Source organism: Nelumbo nucifera, chromosome 1 (genome assembly GCF_055504915.1).
Source record: "Nelumbo nucifera cultivar China Antique chromosome 1, China Antique-T2T, whole genome shotgun sequence".
NCBI lineage: Eukaryota > Viridiplantae > Streptophyta > Magnoliopsida > Proteales > Nelumbonaceae > Nelumbo > Nelumbo nucifera.
Window position 1 is genome coordinate 95359439 of NC_142649.1, and position 27272 is coordinate 95386710.

The 27272-nt window shown below is 41.4% G+C and overlaps 3 protein-coding genes across 3 annotated transcripts; all 3 read right to left on the reverse strand.

The window, feature by feature from the left end:
- Window positions 1-2778: 2778 nt before the first annotated feature.
- LOC104605557 (eukaryotic translation initiation factor 4B3-like) lies at window positions 2779-8245 on the reverse strand. The gene is made up of 2 exons (XM_010270376.3): window positions 6690-8245; window positions 2779-3243 (listed from the first exon to the last, which is right to left on the reverse strand). The coding sequence occupies exons 1-2, from the start codon at window positions 7883-7885 to the stop codon at window positions 3201-3203; spliced, it is 1239 nt and encodes a 412-aa protein (XP_010268678.1). The 5' UTR covers window positions 7886-8245; the 3' UTR covers window positions 2779-3200.
- A 135-nt stretch (window positions 8246-8380) lies between these two features.
- On the reverse strand, window positions 8381-12428 carry LOC104605616 (putative magnesium transporter NIPA6). Its single transcript, XM_019199153.2, has 4 exons — window positions 12285-12428; window positions 11199-11291; window positions 10987-11104; window positions 8381-9446 (listed from the first exon to the last, which is right to left on the reverse strand). The coding sequence occupies exons 1-4, from the start codon at window positions 12426-12428 to the stop codon at window positions 9361-9363; spliced, it is 441 nt and encodes a 146-aa protein (XP_019054698.2). The 3' UTR covers window positions 8381-9360.
- Window positions 12429-25715: 13287 nt separating this feature from the next.
- On the reverse strand, window positions 25716-26447 carry LOC148803579 (uncharacterized). Its single transcript, XM_088896878.1, has one exon. It carries the CDS (start codon window positions 26445-26447, stop codon window positions 25716-25718), a length of 732 nt encoding a protein of 243 aa, XP_088753004.1.
- Window positions 26448-27272: the final 825 nt, after the last annotated feature.

Genomic DNA, 27272 nt, shown 5'->3' on the forward strand with positions numbered 1-27272 from the left:
GAGTCACTGACAGAAGATACAAAGCACCAAAGAAGAGCACCGATTGTCAGAGAGAGTGGCGGTTCCAGCGGCGAAGCCCTTTGTTCTCTCCCTTCTCTTTTCCCTCTTTCTCCCCTTCCTCTTCTCTCTTACGGCCGTCTACATTCTCGACTCTACAACAGATTTGACGCCATTTCCAACCGCCGTAGCCCGCTGATAGATATAGAGCACTAGAAGAAGAACATCGACTGTCAGAGAGAGCGGCAGTTCCAGCGGCAAAGGTTGGCAATGGCGTTTCCGACTGGGCACCGGAGGTTCCAGCGGCGAAGCCCTCTGTTCTCTCCCTTCTCTTTTCTCTCTTTCTCCCCTTCCTCTTCTCTCTCATGGCCGTCTACATTCTCGCTCTACCGCAAGGAGAGAACGTGGTGGCGTACAACGACGCTACCGTGCGCCGCTGGTGGATGACTGGGAGAGTTTCGACCTTAGAGTCTCAAGGTGTTGTTAATGCGCATAATGTGCTCTGTGATTCTTGTTTAGCTCTCGATTACGTCAATCGCTTTGTTGTTGGTGATCTGTTTATTGTTCTCTCGTAATGTGCTCTGTGTTATGCTGATTTGTTTACTGTTCTCTTGAGGATTTCTTTCCATAAAGGAGAGAAATGTGGCGATTGCAGTTAGTAAAGGAGAGAAATGTGGAGATGTCTGCGAGGGTGATTCATCAAACCCAAAAATTTGGAGGCGAGCTCTTGAGCATTGATCCACCTGAGAACAAAAGAGAGGTGTAGGCTGAGAGAAAGAAATAGGGGAGATCGAGAGAATGACCAAAGAAGCAGCCGCTGCTAGGAGTTGCAGCGGCGGTGGCATTGATACGAAGAGGCAGGATTTGATGAGTTGGGCAGGGATTCTTGGGCGGTATCCACCGGATACGTCGGTGCTGGAGATTACCAATAATAGGTTAGTCCCCGTAGTGTTGACGTCAGTGACTAGTTCAACTAGTGACTGGTTCAATAGTAGAATCAGTCTGTGCCCGAAATAGAGTTAACATCATTTGTTAAGACCGAAAAGGATATTTTTGACCATAAAAAAGTATATTAGGAATTTTTAAAAAATATAACAATTGTAAACGGTTTAGACAAAATGTCAATGGTAGGGGAAGTTTTAGGTAGTTATTAAAAACAATAAGAGTAACATTAATCAATTTTTAAACAATAAAGGTACACGGTAAACCAGAAAAGTAATTTAAGAAATTTATCCTTCTTTCAATTAATTTTAAATAGATGCTAATTGCTTACATAAAAATAAATTAAAATAAAATTTCTAATCAAATGGGTTAAAAATTTATTCTCATTCTTTTCATAAAAAGACTTCATTAAAAAAGCGTGTTTGATCCATAACGTTTCTTCATTTTGCCCATTTCTATCCATTTTTGTCCATTATTATTAGAAAGAATGGAAAAAATGATAATGAGACAGTGTGAGAACGGGCTTGCACTGTGACAGAAGCTGAATTGTTTAAAAAGATACCTATGTTAAATTGCCCAATCAGGCTTCAAAACACACACAGCTCAATTTTTTATTTTTAAATTAAAAATTCAAAAAAAAAATTACAAAATCATAGAAGGATTTGGAAGCAATGTCTGACATGACAACTGCATTGTAAAAGATAATAAGATGCTTTTATTACGTTACCGTTGTTAAAGGACTTTGTCCATCTAACGAGTTCAGATCTGCGCCCCACAACGTCCCACACAGCGCATCCCCGCCTTGTATTGGGATCATCTTCCGATGATGGCGCATCCCCGCCTTGTATTGGGATCATCTTCCGATGATGACATCATCAGGTCTGTTATTATCATCGGGAGATATTCCCAATACACGGCGGGGATGCGCTGTGGGGCGCAGATGTGAACTCAGGACTAACATTCGTAATCACCTCACCAACACGGGATTAACCCATTCAATCCCAAATCTCCACTACAAAGACCTTACGAACCAACCAGTTGGCTCCATGCGGCAAGAGCCATTACTGTCGTTGTATCAAAGTACAATCAAACCCATGGGCGGGAGATGGCGAAGATAAAAACAGTAGAGAAGACGTAGGTGGTATTCTGCTTCCTTCGACAGCCCAGCAGACAAAACTACAAGGAGGTGAAGTAGTCAAAGTTGAGAGTAGGAAAGTTGAGCAGAGAGCAAAGTGGAAATCAGCGTCAAGACTAGTATTCAAATCGTATACTCCAAGTCGGCGGAGATAGATGGAGTTCAGTAGATCAAACAATCTGTTATTGGAGGATGATAAACGTAAATATTATACGCTAGCATGGCTACCAATAGCCACCTGGACTATCAAGGCTTTGTCTATCCAATGTTCTTTCAAGTATTAGGATTTGGGAATAACATCATAAGATTAAAAACACCAAGGTCAAAAGGGATTCTGATTGGTGGCCACCATCATCTTGGCTATATCTAGCCCTGATTGGTGGCATGGAAATGGGATTTAACGAGCAGAAGAAAAAGATGAAAACAAGGGAAACAGGAAATTTTGGTCTCACGTTCACTTCCACAGTTGATAATGGAAACTGTATACTTCACTTTCGGAGAAATCAAAAACTTCACAACACAAGATAGGTAATAATTTAGTTGTCACAAAATTAGAATATCCAAAATTTGCTCAAAATGAAAGAACAATTAATCCTTCAAAAAGAAGACAACGCATACAAATAATTTAGTGTGGTCATGCCTCCGCCACAGACGAGTCTAAATATAAACCTAAATAGCAAACTGCTCAAAAAGACTACCAAAACTGGAACAATTAATCCTTCAAAAAGAAGACAACGCATACAAATAATTTAGTGTGGTCATGCCTCCGCCACAGACGAGTCTAAATATAAACCTAAATAGCAAACTGCTCAAAAAGACTACCAAAACTGGAACAATTAATCCTTCAAAAAGAAGACAACGCATACAAATAATTTAGTGTGGTCATGCCTCCGCCACAGACGAGTCTAAATATAAACCTAAATAGCAAACTACTCAAAAAGACTACCAAAACTGGTTGCCCCACAATCTACAGTGACCCAAAAGGGATAAAAACAAAACCAAAGAGAAAATATGGGAAAGAAAAATAGAAAATATGACCATGAATCTGATAATCTCGCAGTTCAATACCTCACATTTTCGTGGAAGCTCCCATTTATGCTTCTCATCCACCAAAATCATTCTATCATCAGACTTCAGAAACGCCTCCGTCCTCGTGAACTTTCCCAGCACTGCACACAAGACATAACTTGTAAGAACCAAATGAGCATCAGCATCAAAGCAACCGATAGAACAGACAGCATCCAGGTGGCATTGCAACAGTCATCTAGAGCAAACAGAGGGAAAATCTGAGCAAGCACTACAACTGGATTAATTCCAACCAACCCCATTACCTTCTCCACTGCTTTCTCTGACTTCTTCCAATGGAGAAAAGAATATCATAAATATGGTTAGAACAAGATAGAGACTAATTTCCAAAGAACTAACGTTGTATGTTTTCAGAAAGACTAATAAGGCATAAGAACCAGCACATCAGTTCATGGTTCATTGTTTTCTCCCATTTCTTTTTATAATGAGAACATTACTCAATGCTATTAAGGTGTTGACTCGTCATCAACTAGTCACCAGACTCACCATGAACATAATTCTTTGTGATAACCTCTAATTCCATAAAATATATCATATATATTATTTATGCCTTTTTTTCGTTATACATGGGCTAGTTTGATAGTTGCTTTAAAGCACTCCTGATGGCATGAAGACAGGCGATGGTCTATAAATACAAAAGCCATAAGATTATAAAATGGGGTAGTGGAAGAGTTCTTTTAGCTTTCCTCCATTTGGTGGGGTACCAATATGGAGTTACCACAAACAAGGAGCCACATTAAACAATCAAAATTGCATGCTTTCCTTGAAAATGGATACTATCACTTCTATTTCTCACTATCCAATCTCCATTTATTTGTTTGTATAATGAATATTGTAAAACATACATTTAATATAATTTGTTTATTGCATATTTAAGTCTATATTAACTGATATATAAGAATTAAGACTGCAGCAGAACATGACACTGAAACAAGATTCATTTAGCTAACTCCATATAGTTCGGACAAGGCTTTGTTGAGTTGATCTGTGTAAGATTGCAATAATATCTTAAATTTAAATCACATTTTTGTGACCAACAGGCCAGTGCCTAGATACCAACTACACATTGCATTTGCATTGCCTAGGAAGGTTAAAAAAATTAGTCAATATCTCATTGCATTAAGATAGGACATCCCAAACCCCATCCTAGTCCGCCTTCCTCCACAGGTTCTTATTTATTTGGTTTAAATTTAAATTTTAATAGTCGTCTGTCTCTCAGATGCGTGCAAGTTTCCATGCTAAGTGGATCAGACTTGGTGGTGGTGCCTCAATTGAGACTCAAGTGTGTTTCTGACACACAAAGAATTGGCCGTAGTTCCATAAACTATATTATATTGTCTGTAATCTTGAATTCTGAGAAGCAAAATTGTTAATTCAAGCACCGGTTTGCAATTCCACATTGCAGACTAAAGCAAACAAATTGATGTGATATGTTTGTTCCCATCACTCCAAATAAAATAAATAATAAATAACTGAATGTAAACCCAAGTGAATAGTCTAACATCAATTCCATTAACTAAAGCAATTAACTAAGAAAGGCAATCATGAATAAATCAAGGTATAATTTCAACCAAATTCATTTTTCTGTGTGAATAGCCTAACATTAATTTGCTGATTAAAAAAAAAAATAGCCTAACATCAATTTCATTAATTAAAAAATAACAAAAGAAACAATCATGAAGACCAAATTCCAAACCGAATGCACTATTTGTCAATTAAACAGATTTCTCTAGCATATAGCTTCACATAGTATTGACAGGACAACAGGGGACATCTATGCCATATAAATAAAATAAAAAAATGAGAGTTTTCTTGCTAGGCAAATGGTCTACACAACAGGGGTAGGCAGTCTCCCAACCTCTCCACCCACAATAAAGGCAGGATTCACTCCTTTGTCTTCACTACAACCAACATGAAACTTTGCCAATTGAGCCATCATTTTAAAAGGAGAGCGCCTAAGGAAAGAAAAAGAATAAAATAAAATAAAATCTTTAAACGAGTGTCCACCAACACCCCAAAGAACACCCAGCACAACTAATGCTGGATCTTTTTGGGAGAAAAGGTACCTTTCATTGCATAAAGGAAGGGAATGAATCATAAGACGATGTACAAAAAGAACCCAGCCAGAAAAGACAAAAAACAAAAGTGAGAAGATGTACTACAAAAACAACCAATGTGGAATCTTGTGGAGTGTGGACATAAAAGTTGTTTATGGGATTACCCAGTCAGCAATATTGATGTGGGATCTTTTTTTTTTCTTTTTGATCAGTAAGAAATTGGAAGATTTCTGTATAGTGCAGGCAATAGTTAGGTGCAACCCTATGAGAATAAATTACTCAATGATGTTACTAAACAAGAGATTAATGTGGATGCTGGTCTTCAGGTATTGCGTCTTTCAATGTGGTGGCCAGAGACTCAAATGTGTGTTTTGTGGCAGCTAAATGTGGCTTTCTTGAAGCTGTTTCAGTTTTGGAGGCAGAAACTCTTGTTGTCAAGGAAGGTGTTAAGCTAGCAGTTAGGTTGGGTGCAAGCAATTGTTCAATCAAGTCTGACTGTCAGTTAGTGATTTCCTCCTTAGCTAATGGTGAGCTGAATTGCCTTAGGGAAATTGCATTCTTGGTCCTGGACATTTTGCAGCTTGCTAAGCCTTTTAAACATCTCTTTTCCTTTTGTGCATTGGTTAACTAATGGGGCAGTGCATGCAGTTGCTATGTTGGGTTTCACTCCGAGTGGTTCAGGCAATGCCCTTCTTGGTTATTAGATATTTTGTCTGCTGACAGTAGTAGCTATTTATTCTGTTGTCGTAATTAGATAGTTTGTTTCTGTTCTGTTTGTTAGTTTGTGTTGTTTGTTTGCTTCCTTTTGCTCTTTTAATGGATTATCTTCTTTACCACAAAAAAAGTGAATCGAATACAACTTTCAATATAAAGGCCCAAGAAACCGGTAGAAATCTTGACATGCAGAATCACCTTCTTAGGAACCGGTGGAAATCTTGGCATGCAGAATCACCTTTTTTTTTTATAGATATGCAGAATCACCTTCTTTGTCAAGGATTTCTGTTCAACGAGTGTTTATTACATCATTCAATTACTTACTGGTATTTTCTTCCCCCTATCAAGGTATAGAGAGGCTAATTTAGACTTCTTAATATTCAAATAGACAAATCACTAAAGGTCCCCATGTACCAAAAGAGAGAAACCGTCTAAAAAATTATATGCAGTATGATCTAGAGGATGAAATTATGAGCCCCAGGTAACGAACCAGAGTTAGCAAGGAAAAGATAATATTAAATTTGGAAACTAGAAGTCTAGAACACGTAAGCATTTCCAATGGTGTTAATTATTCCTTAAGCATTAGAAAATTCAAAGATGCAAAATCGTATGTATAGCCCGTCAAAATTACAAGTGCAAACAATGTGTAATTATACACATGAAATCAATTAATTCGTTCAATACTAAAGAACTACTTTTTGTTACTCAGATAAGAGATCAATCAACAAAATGATCAACTGGTTTAGATAAGACCATACCTTGAGGGACGAACATCAGCTGAATCTGTCTTCCTCCAGCTTCTCTCAGTCCTATCTTCAGGTAGACTCACCCTCCCGTTTCCGGTTCCAAAACTCTTCTTTCCTAAAGACAGCCCATCATTATGAAGAGGGCCTCCATTATTAATATCCTTGATTTTCACCGACTCAAGCTGCTCGTCAATCTTCTTCCAATCCTGCCCCTTTTCCGCCAAAACCTCCTCCCTTGGGCGAGCTTCTCCAAATGGGCTCGAACCCTTGGCTCTGGTCGTAATCCCAGGTCCCGGCTGCTGCTGGTCGCCGTTGTTCACTGGCAACGTACGCGGCTGCAAAACTAGCATTGGCCTTCCGCTCCCATTGTTCTCTTCCCTCTTCTTTCCCCAAGACTCCGAATCTACAACGCCACGATTGGAAGAATCCTTCTGAAACATCTCAAAGCCTCCCCTTCTGTCCCTAGGGTTTTCAAATCCACCCCCTGAACCGCCTCTCCGCCCCTCGGAAGGAATAAAGCCCTTGTTTGACAGCCAACTCTCAGATTCATCGGCCCTAGAATGAGAATCAAAGAACCCATTCCTGTCTCTGCGCTCAGAAGCAGGGGTAGCAGCCACAGATTTCTTAGCAGCACCCCAATCGTCGGTCTCATCTGCACGGGAAGGAGCAGATTCCCTGTTAAAACTATGGTTCCCGCGGGGATCATCCGAATTCCTTGAAGATCCCCACCTGGGTTTCGAAGCATCGTCACCGTTCGAATACCTGGTACCTCGTCCATTATCATGCATGCCGGCAGAGCCATAAGAACGGAATCCACGGGAGGAAGACCTCTCGAGCTCTTCTGCGGTGCGCTCGCGAGGACCGGTGGGGAGGATGAGAAGCTCCTCGGCTGTGAGACCCTTGGCTAGGTTGAATTGAGCGACCTTAGCGGAGCCGTGGGTGACTGACTTGCCGCTGCTGAATTCGGCAAGGGAGAATGTCTGGCCCTTCTTCTTCTTGGATTTAGTGGCGGCAGCGGCGGCGAGGGAAGGGAAATCAGGGGCGAGATGTGGTTGTTGGTAGGCCAAATCGTAATGACCGTTACTGTTTTCACTGGCGTTCTCCTTTTCACTGGCCTGCTGCTTTTGAAGAAGCTCCATGGATTCGTGTTCTTCAGAGTCGAGGGCCCATTCCCCAGGCTTTGCCCAAGCAGATACGGTGGTCGCCATTCTCCTCGCTCGCTCTGTTCAGTTGCTTGGATGCTCTTGCGTTGCTCGCTTTCGCGTGTGTGTGTGTTTTTTTTTTGGGGGGGGGGGGGAATGGTAAAGCAGAAGATTATTTGGCAGATATGCATGCAGCATCATCAAGATCCGTGTGAAGAGCGATGGACGGTGTGTGATAGACTACCCGTTTGCGTTACGAATAAGATAGTTGCAATTGCATTCCCGCGCTCAACTTTTTCTTGCTCCCGCGTTCGGTGACTTCAGTCTTCTGTCTTCGCGATGGAAAGAACCTCACCGTTATCTTCCAGTTAAAACGGTTGTGTCGATTATTTTTTTCTGCGAATGTAATATTACCGCTTCGGTTGTCATTTGTAACCAACAACCCTTGAATGTAATCTATAACCGCGCATCTGAAGCACAATAGCAGATCCGAGTTCATCCGGAGGGGTATAAACAAATTGATGGTAGCGTGTAAAGAAAGCACTGAAACAGTGAAGCGATTCCTTTGTTGTATGACTGATATTGTGTCAACTTGTCAATTGTCATGCAAGCGAGTGACGCCTGATTAGAATATTCGAATATTCCAAAGACAGGATAGGTGTTTCTGGGTCAGGGCCGTCCACTCACCCAATTGACTGACAAGCTGGCCTGGTTTTTGTCCCGGCTCAATGTAACACATCCCAATCCCCGAAGTGGGTTTGGCCCGAGTTGTCATACGGTTGGGAACTTCGCATATTTTAGCTCCAAATTGGCGCATCTCGTGAAAGAAGTTCAACCAAGGCTTCTGTATGCTTTCATTTCACTTTCTTTAGTGGTCCATCATTCCATGGACAAAGCAATCTCACCTCAGAAGATATGAAATTGTTGGGCAATCCAATACTCACCGTGCAATAATGGGACAAAACCAGCCTGCCATCACGATGGGGTGAATGACCGACCCTTCTTCGACCCTTGAGTGTGTGTCTGGTTAATTGGCTCAAGGCATGTGGTAGACATTTCCACCTTGTTCATCCATGATGTTTCGCCTTGACTTGAGAGGCATTTTCATGGAATGGATAAAATGCTGATTGTCTCAAGATTGGCAGAATTCATTGCTCATCCAGCCCAACTCTGAACTCCCCAGGATGGATCTACTCCGCCAATTTATCATTGTTCACTGTCCCTCCGCCAAATAGTGAATAAATCACGAATTATATATATACAATATACCCCATGATATGAATACATCAAAGATATCTCCTACCTATCCACTATTTTTCCACGATCTGCTTTCATGCTTGAAAACAATTACGCATGGGCTTCCAAACTGGACACGTCCCATTGCAGCACTGTCAGTAAAATCTTAGTGAACCATCTTAACCAAATCTTTGCTCCTGGCATATGTGCATCTCTGCAAATTTATCTTCTTCACTCCTCAGCAGTCAAGTGCCTATGTCGTGATCATATTTTCACATATAAAGATATCAAGAATAGCCAACTACTCAATAGTCTGCACCGTGCAAGATAATGTAATGATCACCCTCAATGTTCTTTATTGAATCACCACAAACATGCCAAGAAATAGTTCCTGTATTGAGTACAAAGGTAAATCATAAGCTCAGGCTAAATAAAAGAAGTATACAATTGGAAAATATGTGCAAGAACCCAACTTTGTCCTATGGTGCAAAGGGATGGAAACTGATCATCAAGAGTTGCAACTGACACTAAATGGTCAAATGATTAATTGGATTGCTCACCCAAATACACTCACATTTCCATTAAAATCTAATGGAATATTTGGCAATGGACATTATATGACACATGCCTTGGATGTTAAACTTAAACCTGAGGTTGGAATAGATGATTCCACATACATTAAACTTTTGCCCATTGTTTCTACAATTTTCCTATTTTATTTCAAAAATGCCAAGGTTAACCATTCTCAAATAAATTACGTCGACAGGTTCTACCTATTGAACTTACTAAACTGCGGGGGGCTAATACCATGAACTGGGTTCAATACACATCTTCACTTTCTAGTTAATCACTTACCCACTAACCTTCTTAAGAGAAGGAAATATTTCTAAATGCTCCACTGTCCAGTTCCCAGAATGACTTTGATTGGCAAGGATCACCCAGTACCAAGTAAAAGAAAAAGTCCACACTCAACCACAATCTGGGGCGTCCTTGATGTTTACCCACCTCTAACAGAACATTCTTGCCTTTGAATTATCAGAACATTCAATGCAAATATCTTAATTCTTTGCAATCATAATAATCCCTTGATGCTTTAAGCACCCCACAAGGGCCACCCAAATAAGGAAATTTGGAAAAAGGCATATTTTCAGAGTGTTATTTGGTAATAAAACTTAGTACTTACCTTCTTAACCATTTAGGTTAAGGATAATTTTGAATGTTAGCCAACTCTATCATAGTTATAGATCCATGGCCACAAACATAATGTTGCTTTTTTCTTTCCAAACATGCTCCAGGTCAAGTGAAGATGAAAAGTCAATTTCCATGTTTAAAGAAAAATGGCATTGAGAGATTTGCCCATGTAATACCCAATTAACAATAGCAATAGCAATAGCAATAGCAGTAGCAATATCCATAATGATAACGATAACGATAACGATAACAATAACGATAATAATAATACCAATACCAATACCAATACCAATACCAATAACAATAACAATAACAACAACAACAACAACAACAACAATAATAATAATAATAATATACAGGTAGCTCTCAATCTCCTGTATTTCAAGAGTTCCATATGGTTTTTTAAGAGATAATCTGGCTATCTATGGTGCAGACCGTAGAGGCTCAGGATGGACTTTACAACACATGAACCTACCATCCCACTGCCCCCAGCTAGTACTCACCAAGATACCTGATCAAAATGCCATAATCATCCATCCCTTAGATACTTCAATAGAAAGCCATTGCCTATGAGCTATGACTTCCAACAGAGAGCCAGTGCCAATGACTATCACAACTCATAAGAATGTCATAAAGTGGAGAACCACAAACATCCTATTTGGTTGTGTAACTTGAGTTTTGGTCAAGATATCCCCAGAAGAAGCACTTTCAATGGAGGGTCCTACCAACCAGTTAGTTACCTGATACAGGATATGCTTCCTGCTCTCTGGTAGTGTGAAATATGATTGTTCCAGAAAGCACAGTAATGAATCCACATACTTCAGAAGTTATACTGCTCAAGTTCTGGCCCGACCAATCCTGTTACCACAGCATAAATAAAAAAATTACAAGACTTAAAAACACTATGCCCCAGAAATTACAAAAAAGATTCCTTTCATAAAATGAATCATACCTTAAACATTATAGCACTTGCAATGATTGTCAGTGTTGTGAACATTACATAGTAAATTGGAGAAACGATTGCTGTATTGAAGGTATCCAATGCCTGAACAGGGATACCATAAACATTAAAGAAGTTGAGTGATCAAGATATCCCAAAGGAAAGCAGAGACTAGTATTGCCAATTCAAATAACTAGTCCAATCACTAATAGAGATGAAACATATTCCTGACTCTAAATGTTTATACTGCTTTATTAGATAATATTTCACTATATAATATTAAAAAATGAATGCATACAAAGAACAAACCGAAGAGGGTTGATGAACAGTAGGGCATTAATATTCTAAAGGCATCTGATTAGGTGATTTAGTTGCAAGGTTGCAATCCAAGAATTTTCCTGTTGCAGGTTTAGCTCCTGAAATTTCAAACTAGGCAGCTACCATATCTTCCACTTTCTTTAACCATGTTTCATCACCAATATGAACATTTTAGTTTATCCAGAATATGAGGGAAAGACCAAGGAATTCACATGGAATGACATGAACTGATGACCCTTATGAGAATCCAAATAATTTAAATTATTGTAATCCCCAGAGTTTTACCCAGAATTATGTAGACAGGAATTTTCTATTTGACTTGTGTTTCTGAATCAAAGGGAAAACTTCTATGTTGACTTAAAGCACTGATGAGTTAAAAAAACCTGGACCATAGTACATCTATTTAATAGTTCTATTGAAAGATCAGGAACTACTGCTGAACAACCAGTTATAACAATCTCAGAAATACTTGGCAAATCTCCTTAAAACATGAAGGTGACACAAGCTGGATTTAGAAATTGGTGTTCAACATAAGGGAGTCATCTGAGCAAGGACCAAGGATAACAGGTGGAGGTACCATCAGGCATAGAAGATTGGCATGATGCTAACTGAAACATATCCCTCACAAATGAAGAACGGATATTAGTGAACAAATAATTACAATATCAACAGAAACAGAGCAATTACAAAAGTTTGATCTTTCATAATATTGATTTTCCTAGAAAAATGAATAATCAAAGTGCAGGGGTTAATAAGTGAAAATGCTTATTCTTTACAAACCTTGTTCAGGTAATTCAGTTGTATAATGACATAGATAACAGCAACTGTAACAAAAAACCATGTTTGAGGATAAGCTATCTGACTTATTCCCTCCAATGTGAGCTTTATTGCAGTTCCAATGACTTTTATGCTCACCACCTGCATATCATGCAAAATAAGATGTAGATCAAAAGCCCAATAGACAAGAAAAAAAATGGCATGATATGAAAAAGACTGGAAGAGGGTGCAACTAGACTGTAAGAACTTAAGACCCAGAGACAATAAACCATTTGCTTATGACTATTACCTGAATATATATAATTTGAAAGCTTACTTGACGCCATCCCTGCCCACCTGGTTCTAACAAGTATGTACATCCTCCAACTCCTGCAGTATGAGAATTTTGCCATCTGTGAGAATTAGTGTGAAAAATTCCTTTGACATGTAACTATTACTGGTGCAAAATGAGGGATAAGAAAAATTCCACAATGTGCACAAAATGAGGTCTGAAGGGTTAAGGTCAGTTTACTATCCAGTGAGGCATATGGTATTAGATTCAGAGAACTAAAAATACATCAATTCTTTAGGGTGTAGGGTAGGCAAAAGTTCATTAGCCACATAGTAGCCTCTGCAAAGAAGTTTTTTGATTTTTCGTTCGGTTTATTGCATTCATATAAGTATATAACCATTATCCTCATTCTTTATCTTTTTTTTAATTACATAAAATGCATGATGTAAGGTTAATGCTAAGCATAACCAGTCACAAATTCTTAGAACCTAAGCCTTTTTAAGTGAGACATAAATCCCATGTTAAAGATGCTGCAATGAGAATTTTGGAGTTCCACTTGGTATATAGAAGTCTCCTTGGACCTTGACCTTAAACATTGGCATATGAAATACTCATTCTTATTGTGAACTTTTCTATTTGAGTTAATTGTGCATCAGAGTAAAATACAGGCAAACTGCAAAAACTACCTTGACTAACTGGATATCAAGATACTCGTATTTGTGTATTTGAGATCAGAATTTTCATTAAGGACCTAGATTTGAGTTAGCTTTTCAATACGAATGACTTGATAGTGAATATTGAAGTGTTTATATAGTTTATTTATGTGAATGGAGATCAACTTAACTCAGCTTTAATCCCAACCATTTGTGGTCAGCTACACGAATCCTGTCCCACCATCATGCCTTATCAAGAACCAAATTATAAGTCATCAGATCATTTATTACCACTTTATCCCATGTTTTGATTTCTTTGATCCTTCCTCTGCTCTGTATCCTCTGTTTGCACCAAGTTACTCCTCATTGGTGCAGTAATTAATTGTCTATGAACATGATCAAACAATTTCAGTCAACTATACCTCACCTTGTCACTAATTGGGTTTACTCCTAAGTCCTCTTTAATAATGAGTAACAATTCCAAAATTGTGTCTCCATATGACAATATTGATCTTATAGTCTTTATTATAAAATTTTCCTTTTGGTCTCGTTGGTAATATGCCAGTTAAACATAAAACACCTGTCCACTTCAACCACCTTTGTCTAATTCTACAAGTAGCATCCTCTTCAATTTCTCCCTCATCATGGATGGTTGATATAAGTTAGTGGAGTGGCCTCCATAGGTATAAATACTATGTCCAAAGTGTAAAAATACAGGCTACAGAATATTTTACTGGGTCAAGAAGATGAAAGAGTGGTGTCAGATTCCATTTAGTACCGGAACATTTTGACGGGTTTCTATAATCTGAAAGCACGATTTCCAATAGGAAGAATTACTGGAAATCTAGAATAGCTTGATCCTATGATATGATATTAATCGTGAGTACAAAGCAACTAGTTGATGTATGTCATCAGCAGTTACTATTTAATGTGTCAACCCATCAAAATTATAAAACATCCTATCAGTGTTCAATCTTTCATGGCTCCAGTTTAGACTCCAAAGTCATAATAATCTCTGCATTTTGTTCTTTATTCTCATTGTTCTCTTTCCACAATTCTGATCACTTGACACTTACCTTTATGGACAATGAGAGAATCAAAGCCAAGGTAAGAGAAAGAAGAATCGATAGACAAATTACAGAATTGAATATAACTGCGACCATCAAATCCTTCCCACGAATGGAATCCCTAAATGACTTAGAGCAATGAAAATTTTTGAGCATTCAAATTGAAGTGTAAAACAAATTCCTCCGATCTGGAAAGAAAAAAGATAAACACGTCGTACATAAACGAAGGATTCCCCTTTTTTTTATGTGCCAGAAGCGCCAGCACGTCGGAGGCCTTTCTTCTTCAATATGAAGCTCGCGCCGATGAAAGCGCTCGAAAGGACAGCGAGAATGAGTCCCCTCGTATTGTCCGAAGCAGCCATCTCTCTCCTTTCTTTATGCTCAAACACGTGAACGCTTCTATCTTCCCCTGGAGATGCAAATAGAGAGAACGAACAGAACGAATTCCCGCCAACAAAATTCAAATCCTAAGACTGATTCCATCCAAAACAGACGAAGGAGATCGATAATGAAGACGAAGGTCTTCTGCAATGCGACGGATTTCTCCTTTAAGAGAGAGAGAGAGAGAGATCTTCTCGCGGAAATTCAGAGCGCTATCGTGTTTTTGTCTGGATTCCCAAGTCCATGATGTTCGGCATACGACATTATAAGGATCTGATTGTACCATGCTGTTTTTGTTTGGCCTTGAGCGTTACGAGAAACACGTCATTGAGATTGAGTTGCAACCGTATTCTCCCGTCTCCATCCAGTCTCCGAGTTCACATCTCCACTCCACCGCAATCCGAGTTCAAATCAGCTCCCCACGAGGGTGACGGGATCTGTTCCTCACGATTGGGCGCTTCAATCTTTATTAATAATAATAATAACACATTTATAAAAAAGAAGAAATGGATGGATCGTTCCAGTATTTTCAATCATATCCCCCAAAGAGAATGAGACAAATAGATTTTCATATTTATAATCGTATCCCTTTAAAAGAATGGGACAAGTAGATTTTGGATCGACACCTTAGACTCCAACACCATTTTTTTATATGTCAAATCCTATGCCACCTTGCTTTTCTATTTTCACTATTGCCCCAATACTCTAATTTTTATGATACAGCAATTCAAGTGAAGAATAAAGATAGGATTTTTTTTTTATTTCTATTATCATATAAAAAATAGAATGGTAGATGGGTAATTCGATTATTTATTTCCATTATTACTCTTCTTTAGTCATTGTCATTCCAATTGTATTTTATCATATTATATATTTTATATTTTCATTATTGTCCCTCCTTAGTTATTGTACCCTAATTTCTCTATAACCATTATATATTTCTATAATCTATAATAAAAATGAGGATGGTAACAATGTTTCGTCAAAAAACCTGGTTACACTTTCCCTTTTTATAGGGATGCAAATGGATAGGATCGGATTCAAATCAAGGTATATCCGAATTCGATCTGATAAATTATAGGTCCAATTCAATTTGATAGGATCTCACAAACATTGATTTACATTCGAATTCGATAAGGATGTTGGATATTCGAATTTGATCCAATAAGATTTAATTTTTTTAAATAATAAATTATTAAAAAAGAAAATATAATAATTGAAATAAAGAAAAACAAAATATGAAAGTATTTTTCAACTATTTTCATCACATATACATGTTTTTTTATAAAAAAATAAATAATATAAAAATTTATAAAAATATAAATAACATATTGGATCCTTTTGAATCAGATAGGAATGATCCGAATCAGATTCTGTTTTTAATCAAATCCGATCCAAAAATCTGTAACGAAGATATCCAAATCTAATAAAATAGGATCAAACTTTGGATCGGATAGAATCATGATCCCTCTTTACCCTCTATGTTTTCTTGTTATTCCAATATTTATTTAACCTATCGTTAAATGGGATGTACACTGAAACAAAGTTTTTTCCAATAAAAATGAATACTAATCGTTAACATACTGACTATCAACCAAAGTTGCATCCTTTAAATTTTACCTTCATCATTTTTTGATGTTCCAATGTTTGATCTCTCATAAATGTGAAACTATAAAGTGGGTTATACCCAACACAGCCCAGTCACTATAGCAATTGGGCTAGCCCATACCCCTGAGTTGTGTTGGGCTTGGATTTTGAGGCTCATGCATCATGATATAGAACAAAAAAGTGGACCATGCTGGTATAGGCCCGTAGCCCAATAGGGAATAGGTATATATATATATATATATTGTAATTTTTTTTTAATTTCATGTATAAACAATTGTATACATCAAAATTCATAAGAATAAAATTTTAGGATTTTTTCAAATTCTTATCTATTTTGTTAATTTATTTAACTATTCATTATTTTTTCAAATTTTTAATAAAAAATATGCCTCTCACACCTCGGCCTATGGTTGAGCCCGACTAGGCTTGTGCTACAGGCCTAATCTTTGAAGAGTTCAGGCCATGTAGGGCACGACCCACCTAGGACCACGTGATGGCACGACACGACTTGTTAAAGCATAGACAACCCGCAAAATCGTGTCGTGTCGACACAACACAACCCACTTTAAATTTTCTGATAAAGTAGTGAAAAGTGCAAATTAGAGACAATACAAAAAAGGGCACGAAAGATGGTAGATAACACACATACAAACAGATGAGAAAGTAATAGCAAAGAAATAGTTATAAATTGTCAAACATCAATCAAATGTTCATTAATTATAGTTTTAACTATTATTTTTTCATTCATTCACCTGTGCATCACACGGGCTTCTCCACTAGTACTAATAAGTACAGGAGATGTTATCAATGCATGGTAGGATGTGCGTGTGAGGCACCAGTGAGCCGCTAGGTGTGAGGAGCAGATCCGGTCTCCCCACAAGGGGGTGCGTCCCAAAATGAGCCCAAACGCAGTTTGTGTATTCCCGCTCTTGAGTCCTGCCTTCGACTTATGTGTCTGAATATGAGAACCCTTTGAGGCTCTAACCGTCGTCCCCTTCTACTCCCTCCATTCGAGTACAGATTCAACGTCTTCTCTAGCATCGGTGATCACTCCAACCATCTCACCGTTGCGAGGCATTTTTGCTCAAAATGGGCTGAGGGCAATACTATAGTTCCACTTCGGAGCCGAGGTAGACTAAGGAGCCTGAGGTTTACTATGGTCAAGGACTAGCAGGTCGAACCTGAAAAAAGAGAGAGAGTGTGTGTCAGAGGCCCTGGGTTGGTACCCGAGGCAGATACTCCGATGGTCAAGTTAGTACGGGGGAGGTGCGAAGGGGACGAGGTTTGAGGTATGAACACTCAAACAAGGTCATGAAGGAAGCTAAATGTTCTCAAGTGCTTGTTCTTAAGTCTAAGTTCCAGTCGTTTACCTTGAGAGGGTTGCTCCCTATTTATACTTGAGGTTGCTTGGAGGTAGGCGGCAATGAACAACCAGGATATGGCCCTGTCCTGAGGAGCATGGTCATCTGGGGTCACTGTGTGTAGTTGCGCCATTGGTTCTGGGCTGCACGCCAACCTACCTCAACGTGCGCCCTCATTGGGTCTGTCCTACACACCATCGTCTACCATGTGTGTGCGTGCCATAGGTTTGGGTCAGTGCACCTACATCATTCGCCCCCCACTCTCGAGGCCGTGGTGGAGGTCTTAGCTGAGGACCTCGGCTTCGGCCGAAGAGTGTGTCATCTTTACTGGGAGGCATTGAGTGGCTTTCCTTGACAAAGAACTTGGTTTCGGCTTTGGAGGTGCTGGGACAGCCTATTTTGGGAGTGTGGAGATGTTGGCTCTAGCTTAGGCTCCGTTGGAGGTAGCTCGGCTCGTAAGCATGTGGACATCATCCTTGGCTTCGCGGGGCTTCCATTATCTTTGTGGTAGTTACTTCATTGACTCCACTTCTTGAGAGAACTGTGGAGGGCCGAGAAGCGCGAGGGCATCAACTTCAGCTTCAGAGAGCTCAGTACAGCGCCTTGTGTGCGTACGAGGCTCATGTGCCCCCCAGTTGCATGCTTCATAGACAAGCTGACAAGTCAGTGCATTGGTTAGGCATCGGCCCTGGCCGGTCACCATTGTGCAAGGTACACACGGTAGATGGTCATGTCGTGGCCATGCACGAAATGAGTTTTAGTGTCGAGTATTCTCCGTGCGTGAGATGAATGGAGTATTTCTTCGCATCCTGTACCAGAGGCTGGTCGTTTGGGCTAGATTGGGGGAAGATCCAAGCCGAGCTCCTAGTGGAGGAGGAAGTTTTGGTGTGAGCTGGCCTCGGCTCCGCTTGCCTTGGTAGGAGGATCCTACTATCGGCTTAAAACTTTGGCTTACTTTCTTGTTTGTTAGCACCAACTTGCTTGTCGCGCTTTCCCAGGGGTGTCGTTGAATGTTGAGGGCTTACTACTTCGAGGAGGCCAAGTCCTTGAGGACCAAGTTAGGAAATAGGCTCTAAGGAGGGGAGGCGTTGGGCGAGAGGGTACTTCGGCCAGGAGGGCACCTCGACCAGGCGGGCACCTTGGCCATAAGTTGTTGAAGGAGACGCTGGACAAGAGGGCACCTCGGCCCTACGTTGTTGAAGAGGATGCCGAGCGAGGGCCAATTCGGGGAATGGGCGCTGGTAAGAGGGCACCTTGGCCATATGTCGCTGAAGGAGATGTCGGGCAAGAGGGCACCTCGACACTACATTGCTGAAGAGGGTGTTGGGCGAGGGCCAGCTCAGGAAGTGGGCGCGAAGGAGGGGAAGCACCAGCCTAGATGACACCTCGACTAGGACGACACCTCAGCCAGGAGGGCATCTTGGCCAAACTGTCAATAAGGATGGCCGAGGTGAGTACTCGCTTTGTTACTTTAAGTTCTTTGCTTTTGCTTTTCTTTTGTTGTGCCGGTCGAAGCAAAGAATGACCGGGGGTCGATCGTTTCGGTCGTGCATGAGGAATAGGAGGGAAGGGAGGCTCTTGAGGCCGAGACCACGGCCAGGAAGGAGCTGGTAAGGATTCTGAAGGACACCCTGAAGGGGGATGGAGGGCTGCAAGCATTTGAGGTGATAAGGCTCCAATTCGAGGAGAGATCTCTGGCTGAGGAGGGACACGAGGTTGGCAAGAGGCGCCAAGGGGGCCGTTGAGGCATGGTAGTCGTTAGTGGGCTGCAAGCGCTCGAGGTAATGGAGTTCCAACCTAAGAAGGTGCATCCTCTAGAGGGTCACCTTGTCAGGGAAAATCCTACGCCAACCGAAGGGAATACAAAGGTCTAGAGGCTGACCTGAAGTATAATTTTTGCGTATCTTGTGCCTTTTTGTGTTTGCTTTCTTTCTTTTTATGTGCATAGGGGACGATGCCCCCCTTCTGAGAGGTCACAAGTTGCAAAAATCTATCACTTACTGAGCCACTCGTCCAAGAGCTCAAGTGAACCAGGCCGAGGCAGAGCTTCGCCGCCGAGGACACAGGGCCCCTTTCCTTAGAGAAAAGGAAAGGGAGGCAATCACCTTAGCTCTCCTGGCTTGTTCTTTTATCCCTGTTGAGGCCGAGCTTTGGGGCCTCTTCTAGCTAAACTTTCCTCAGGGATGCAGTGCGTGGCTCTACACGTAGCCGAGGCCTGATCGCCTGACCGACATTGCGGAGTGCCCTTGTCTTGGCAAGGTGGCATCGTTCTCTTTAGCATGTTTGTTCTTTCATGACTTGTGTTAAGTAGAGGGCCGATGTTGGCTCTTCGACCAGGATAAGAACTCGCTCGCCAAGAGGGTCTTCTGAGGCCAAGGCCAATATCAAAGGTCATTGTGTTAACTGCGGACGAGGTCCCTTAGATCCTTTGCTAAAAAAAGTGAACAGGCGTGTGACCTTTTGCGGGTCATATGCCTTGGGCAAAAGTCCAGTCCGGGCGCGTAACCTAGATAGAGGTTGTGGGCCGCGGCTGGTCGGTTGGCCGTGGAGGACCTAGATAGAGGTTATGGCCTCCTAGGGCTGTGTGCCTTGGACCGACATCCGACCCAATCGTGTAACCTTGGTGAAGATTGTATGCAATGGTCAGCCACTCGGTCGAGATGAGAACGCATACACTAAGGACTTAAGCCAAGGTGAGAAAACTTGCTTGCTTCGTTACAAAAAATTCCGCTAAGCATGCTTTCATTGTCGGTCGCACATTGCGAGGTCACTGGGGTTCCTGATGTGAGGCACAAGTGAGGAGAATGCTGGAAAGTCGAGTGTTTCTCATTTCTTATGGGTTGCCGTCGTGGCTATATCCGAGGCCGTGCCCTTGGTGATGACATCTACTACTTCCGCTCGCTACGGCTGCTACAGGGGTGAGCTGGTGTCATTGCTTTCAATGTAATCTTTCAAATACCCACAACGGATGAGGGACTCGAGCTTGTCTCGGAGCTCGTAACAGTCCTCGGTGTTGTGGCCGACGCCGCGGTGGTAGTTGCAGTATTTGCTTGGATTACCCCTCTTGGGGTTTCTCTTCATCTTCCCTAGCCATTTCACATACTCCTCCTTCCCTACCTGCATGAGGATATACACTCGAGCGGAGTTGAGTGGTGTATATTTGTCGTAGGACTGGACTAGCAGTTTCTTGTTAGTATCCTTGTTGTCGCTGCCATGACCATCTCCGTTCTTCCTCTTCTTCTTGGAGCTCCCATGGTCGTAGTCGGCCTCTCCTTAGCTCTTGTTGACCGAGGCATCCTTGGTGGCGATGCACTTCTGAACCTTTTTAAAAAATTCCACCTTTGTTCTGGGTGGTGCCTTGGTGATTGAGTGCTTGAGGATAGACCCAAGTAGGAGGTTGTGGATTGCTACGTGCATGGAGACCATGGGGTCAAGGTCTCGGACTTCGAGCTCTTCTTTCTTGAAACGGTTGATGTAGGACTGCAAAGTCTCATCATGCCTTTACCGTATGGCCATGAGCAAGACAACACTCTTCTAGCATCGTTAGCTGCTGATAAAGCGGGCCAGGAAAAGGTTGGCGAACTGCTACCATCAGCTGATGAAGCAAGGTGGGAGCCTAGAGAACTATTGTCGGGCTACCCTCTTGAAGGTTGCTTGGAAATCCCGACACATCAGGGCGTTGAAATACCCATAAAGGAGCATGAATGCCTAGAATCTTTACAGGTGATCATCTGGATCCGTGGTACCGACGTACATTTCTAGTGTTGGAGCTTTGAAGTGAGGTGGAAGGGGTTCTGAGGTGATGGCATCCATCCTGATGGACGAGGGGTTTTGGTTTACTGATGTGTCACCTTGGCTCTCCTTTAACTTGTCGAAGTTCATCATTGACTACGTCAAGCTGCACCTGCAGGTTGATGATCTATTGGTCGATGGGGGCCTGGGCTTCATCTTGGCCTTCCCGAACACTATACAGGTCAACCTAGTCCTCTAAGTACTCTGATGCGGGTATGCGCCTGCTTCTTCTGGACTGCCTATCGTTCAAGAGGTCTTGAAGATCCGAGGTGTGAGAGGGAGAGGCGTGGCGTCAACCCTCGTCCCTCAAAGGGCTGCGGTGGCCTGATTGCCCGCCTTCGTCCCGGGAGTTCTCTCATCGGCAGCGGCGGTGGTGTTCTTGGTCTTGGTAGTGGTCGCGAGGCTTAGCTGATTCACCCTCTCTTCGGTTGGGGGTCGGGAGGTCCTCGGCAGCTAACTAGCACATCGGCTACTGTTGGACTTTGAGGGGTTGATCCTATTGGATCTGACTGTTCTAATGGCCAATGGGTCCGGAGACGCGCACTTGCCATGGTGCCCCAGGCTTCCAACGGGGCGGCTACCCTCAGGGCGGCCTCCTGTCGGGTGCCCCACCTCGTCCAGACTTTGTGCGAGGTTGTCAAGCCAGTCAAGGACTGCTTGAAACTGGGCCATTATGAGTAGGTTCTGAGTGTTCCAAGTATTTATTGCCATGTCAGTTGAAGCTTAAGAGCTACTGCTTGAGTTTCTTAAAGTTGAGTTAACGGAAGTCTTAGCGACTTTCCCACAGATGGCGCCAATTGTTGCCGCTCAAAACGGGTTGAGGGCAACATTGTAATTCCACTTTAGAGGCGAGGCAGACTAAGGAGCCTGAGGTCTACTACGGCCGAGGACTAGCAAGTCAAACCTGAAGAGAGAGAGAGAGAGAGAGAGAGAGAGAGAAAGAGAGAGCGTCAGAGGCCTCGGGTTGGTACCCGAGGCAGAGACTTCGACAGTCAAGTTTGTATGGGGGAGATGCGGAGTGGACGAGGTTTGAGGTATGAACACTCAGACAAGGTCACGAAGGAAGTTAAATGTTCTCAAGTGCTTGTTCTTGAGTCTATGTTCTGATTGTTTACCTTGAGAGGGTTACCCCCTATTTATACTTGAGGCCGCTTGGAGGTAGGCAGGCACGGATGGCCAGGATGTGGCCCTACCCTAAGGAGCGTGGTCATCTAGGGTCGCCGCATGTAGCTGCACCATTGGTTCCAGGCTACACGCCGACCTCTGCTCTACGCGTGCCCTCATTGGATCCATCCAGCGCGCCGCCGTCTGCCACGTGTGTGCATGCCATAGGTCTAGGTCAGGTGCGCCTTCATCACGAGGTATTATTCCTCCAACTCTCTCATGTCTTTCATGTTCGTTTTTGTTTAGGATTTCATTTTACCTAATATTTACTTCTTTTCAATACAAGACAGAGGAGAGTTTATTCATCCACCACCGCCCATCTCCGGTGACCAAGGGCAACAATAATATTTGCACCCCACAAGGGGGCGCCTAATAACGTCCCACAACACATCCCTGCCGTGTAGTGGGAGCATCTCCCGATGATGACATCATCGATTCTGGTATTATCATTTGGAGATGTTCCCAATACATGGCGTGCAGGATGTGTCGTGAGATGTTGTGGGGTGCACAAATGTGAACTCGAAGAACTCAACCATGTGGCTGGACAAATGGCTCTCATTGTGTAGGACGTTTGTGGGGAGGCGGGGTGGGGGAATCCACGGGCGCAAATTTGAACTCAAATCCATGTTCACAACATCTAAAAGACAAAAAGGACTAGACGAACTACATTTAAAACTTCAACGAAAGCCAAACTTTACCACAGCATGAGCTGGACCATTCACCATCTTCTTACAGTGTTGAAACTTGTAATTTCTTATTCTTGCAAAAAGAAAGATATGTTTACAACAGAATAGAATTTCTAGATCTTCACAAACCATCTAATCATTAAAATCTTTCACTAAGTTAGCACAATCAATTTCAAAACAGATATTTCAGATGTTATTCTCGTATGCAAATATCACTGCTTCCAAGAAGCCTGTCTGACTGACTCCAAGAAACCGCCATCCACGTTAGAGATCTCTCCACTATTGACCTGTGAATAGATGAAGCAAGAACTAAAGGATTTATATTTTTTTTTTCAAAAAAGAAGTGATTTCTGTCCTTCCATATACCCCACAAACCATTGAAATGTCGGCATTCTGCTACACATTTGCCTTTCCTAATTAGAAGTCTATATTCATTAACTAATCTCTGAAATTATGAAATCTCAAACCAAAGTATTTATGCCACAACCCAATCTCAACCAAATGCATTTTAATTTAACACATAACATGAGAGCATATAAAATAGTTTCAGACTCTTTACCACATCTATCATAGAGGGCTAAGACACCCAAACCTCTTTTAAATAGGTTCTCTTTTACAACTATTTCTTGTACATAGTATCTCTAAAGGAAATGCTTTATTTTTGGCTCAATTGAGAGATTCCACACTATGGTCCAAAATTTCTTTACTACCCGAGTCTCATCTAGACCTATTCATGGGTGGGGCCGGGATAGGTTTGGGCCGGCCTTTGCCTCTTTATCAACAGAAAATGTGTAGGCCTGAGCCCAAGCTTAAGCCTGGCCCGACCATTGAGCATAGATCTTGGGCCCAAACCTAGCCCTTATATAAAGCCCAAACCCGAAGCCCGATCTATACATAAAATGTCTTATTTTCATTGTACTTTTATAAACTAATATTATATTAATTTAATATATTAATAAACTACTTTATATTTCCTAATAGTAAATTAATATTTATTAATAATTTAATAAACAAGCATTATATATATTTATTATATATAAGTACTTTTTATTATATGTAATAGTGTTGGGTGAGGCTCAGGCCCAGGCCGAGCTTATTTGAAAAGGCCTAAGTCTGGCCCAAAAAATGATCGAGCCTGGTATTTAAAGCCTGGGCCTAAGCCTGCGGGCCTGAAATTTTGTCCAAGCCCAATGGCCTAGCCTAACCCATCGGGTTACCCGACCCATGAACAGGTCTAGTCCCATTTTTATTTCCCATCCAAATAATTTTATCATTCCAAGGGTTATTTCGGATATCTAGCTCCAATATTTTTAAGCATACACTTGAGGGAAAAAAGAAATTATTGCCTCTCAGCTTCAGCTATCTTGGTTAATTAGGTCAGCCACAACCAAATTTGCACTATTTTCTAGCCTAGGACCCACTAATTTGTACCCTTCTACACTAGGGATCCACGGATCATCCTAGACCTTCACGTCTAAACCACTACCCACCTTCCAATAAATGCTTTTCTCTAAGATTCTTCTTCCTTCCAAAATACTTCCCCATCCCCAAGAAGGCCTACTTCTTAGCTTAGCATGAATAAACTGAGATGTAGGGTAGTACTTAACTTTGAGGATTTTTGCCCAAAGACTTATTGTGTCAAAGCATAATCTCCGGGCAAGCTTGGCTAACAAGGTAAGATTGAAAGAGCTTGGGTCTCTGAACCCCAAGCTTCAATTTGAATTGTTTTTACGAATTTTGCTCCAACTGACCCATCTTAGTTTCTTCTTTCCTCACTATCTCCCCATCATATTTTTTTTTTACTTTTAACTAGAGAATTACAAGTAAATTTTGGCAAGAGAAAATAGGACATACAATATGTTAGGATTGTTGTGATGACCAAGGATTTAAATATCATTACGATACATCCAATACAGGGCATGTTGTATCGGTATCGGTACGAGATATGCTACGAATACAAGTGTATCCCGTAAATCATTCGTATCAGATGGACACAGATGTGTACCGGTCGATACGCACTGATATAGGACAACACGATGCAATACTCTCCTCATTAGGTCTAAGAGCTTTCCTAGAAGCCATTTGGAACAGAGCCCCTTTGATTTACTCCTAAGTTATGTCCTTTTGAAGGTTCTCAATACTCTCCTCATTGATTACTAAATTGATACCATGCAAAGCCATATCTACATCTATGGGGTTTGAGGTTGAATAAATTTTTTGAAAATGGTTCTCTAAGATGATTTTGATATTTTCTTGCCCCTCCATCCACACTCCATTCTCATCCTTCAACTTCAAAATTCTGTTTTTTTTTTTTTTTTGCTCTTCTTTTAATGGTTGAGTTGTGGAAAAACCTGGTATTTCTATCACCATGATTTAACTTGTTCACTCTAGATTTTTGAGCCCACATTATCTCCTCTCTTCTCAGCTAGTAATCCAATTGCTTTTCAAAATCTAAGACCTTTTGGTGATTATAGTTTGATCATTTTTCTCCCATTTTGGGGTTAATTCACCCGTAATCCTTTCAATCCAATGTTGAACTTTCCCAAATTCCTTCTTGTTCCACATCTTTAAAGTCTTGCTTAATCTTTCACATTTTTTTGACACAAAAGCCTCTAAATGATTATTTTGCTGATCTGTCCACACTTCCTTAATAGCCTCTGCAGAGTTTCCATGTGTAAGCCACATCTCCTCAAACCTAAAAGGTTTCCTAACTCTAAAGTTTATTGGACGTGTATCCAAACAAATTGGTAGATGGTTTGAAGCATAACTTGTGATAACAAGGACCTTGGCATCTGGGAAACTCTCTTTCCAGCTTAGATTACCTAAACCTCTATCCAACTTTCCTTTAATATGACCCTCATTATCCCTTCTATTAGTCCAAGTGTACTTCGGTCCTGAGCTTTGGATCTCCTCTAGCACCCAATCATCCAAGAACTTCCATTTTTTCCTGATTTGTGAAACCTTAATATCTTTTCCTTCCACTTTATCATCCAGTTTAAAAAGCAAATTAAAGTCCCCAATACAACACCAATCTTCAGTAACTCTAGCAACTAGCAAGTTTATCTTCTCAATGAAATTCACTCTTTTGCTTTTCTTAGACTCTCCATAGATAAAAGTGCAACACCAAACCTTATCACTATTTGATGAGGGCAGATTTGGTCCTCCACTGACATCATGACACATGGAATCTCGGAACAGATGGATGACACCTTGGAACCACCTAGGCGATGACTTGCCTTAGCCAAAATGATGGAGTCCCACCTGGCAACTTGCCTCTGCCGACTTGGTGGAAACCTAGTTGGCGACCTCATCCACAACTTAGGGTAGCTAGCAACACCTCATCCAGGGCGAACCTGTAGTACCTTGTCAGTACCAGTTGAAGTGACCTCCCTCGAGGGCTTGCCGACCTAATTGAGGTCTAGGTGGCAACTTGCGAGACATGCTCGCTAACCAATTTTGCATGCATCCCGTCACTACCAAGTTTCTTGGAAGTTGGTCCCACACCGAATGTTCTGGAGGAAGCCGAATAAGGTGCAAAGACTGGCCTACGTGCATGACTACCTCTAAGGACTTCAGATCGATTAAGCATGACCTCCTGGAGATCTCGGATGTCGTGCGTAAAGCCCATGCCAAACAACACCTATACAAGGGCACCAACCCCAACGTCAGAAGGTATGCGCGATTAATTGCTCACTAGATTACTTGCAATCAAGCTTTCAGTTCGCACACTAAGAGTACTGATTTAAGCATCGGAGTGCCCACACCGGGTAAGCCACTCCAAGTCCTCTAAACATTATTTCCTTGTAGTTCAACCGACCAACTGAGTGTTCAACGTCTGAGCTGCCCTGCAGCTAAGAGCATCCAAATCGTGTATCATCATTATTCAAGTCCACGGTTCTTGTGTGGATTAAATTTTTATCAGTTGCTAGAATTTAAAGGTTTAATTTTTATTCCTAGAAAAGGGCTAGGCCCCCTACTAATCCTATTGAATCCAGCCCTAGCACTCCA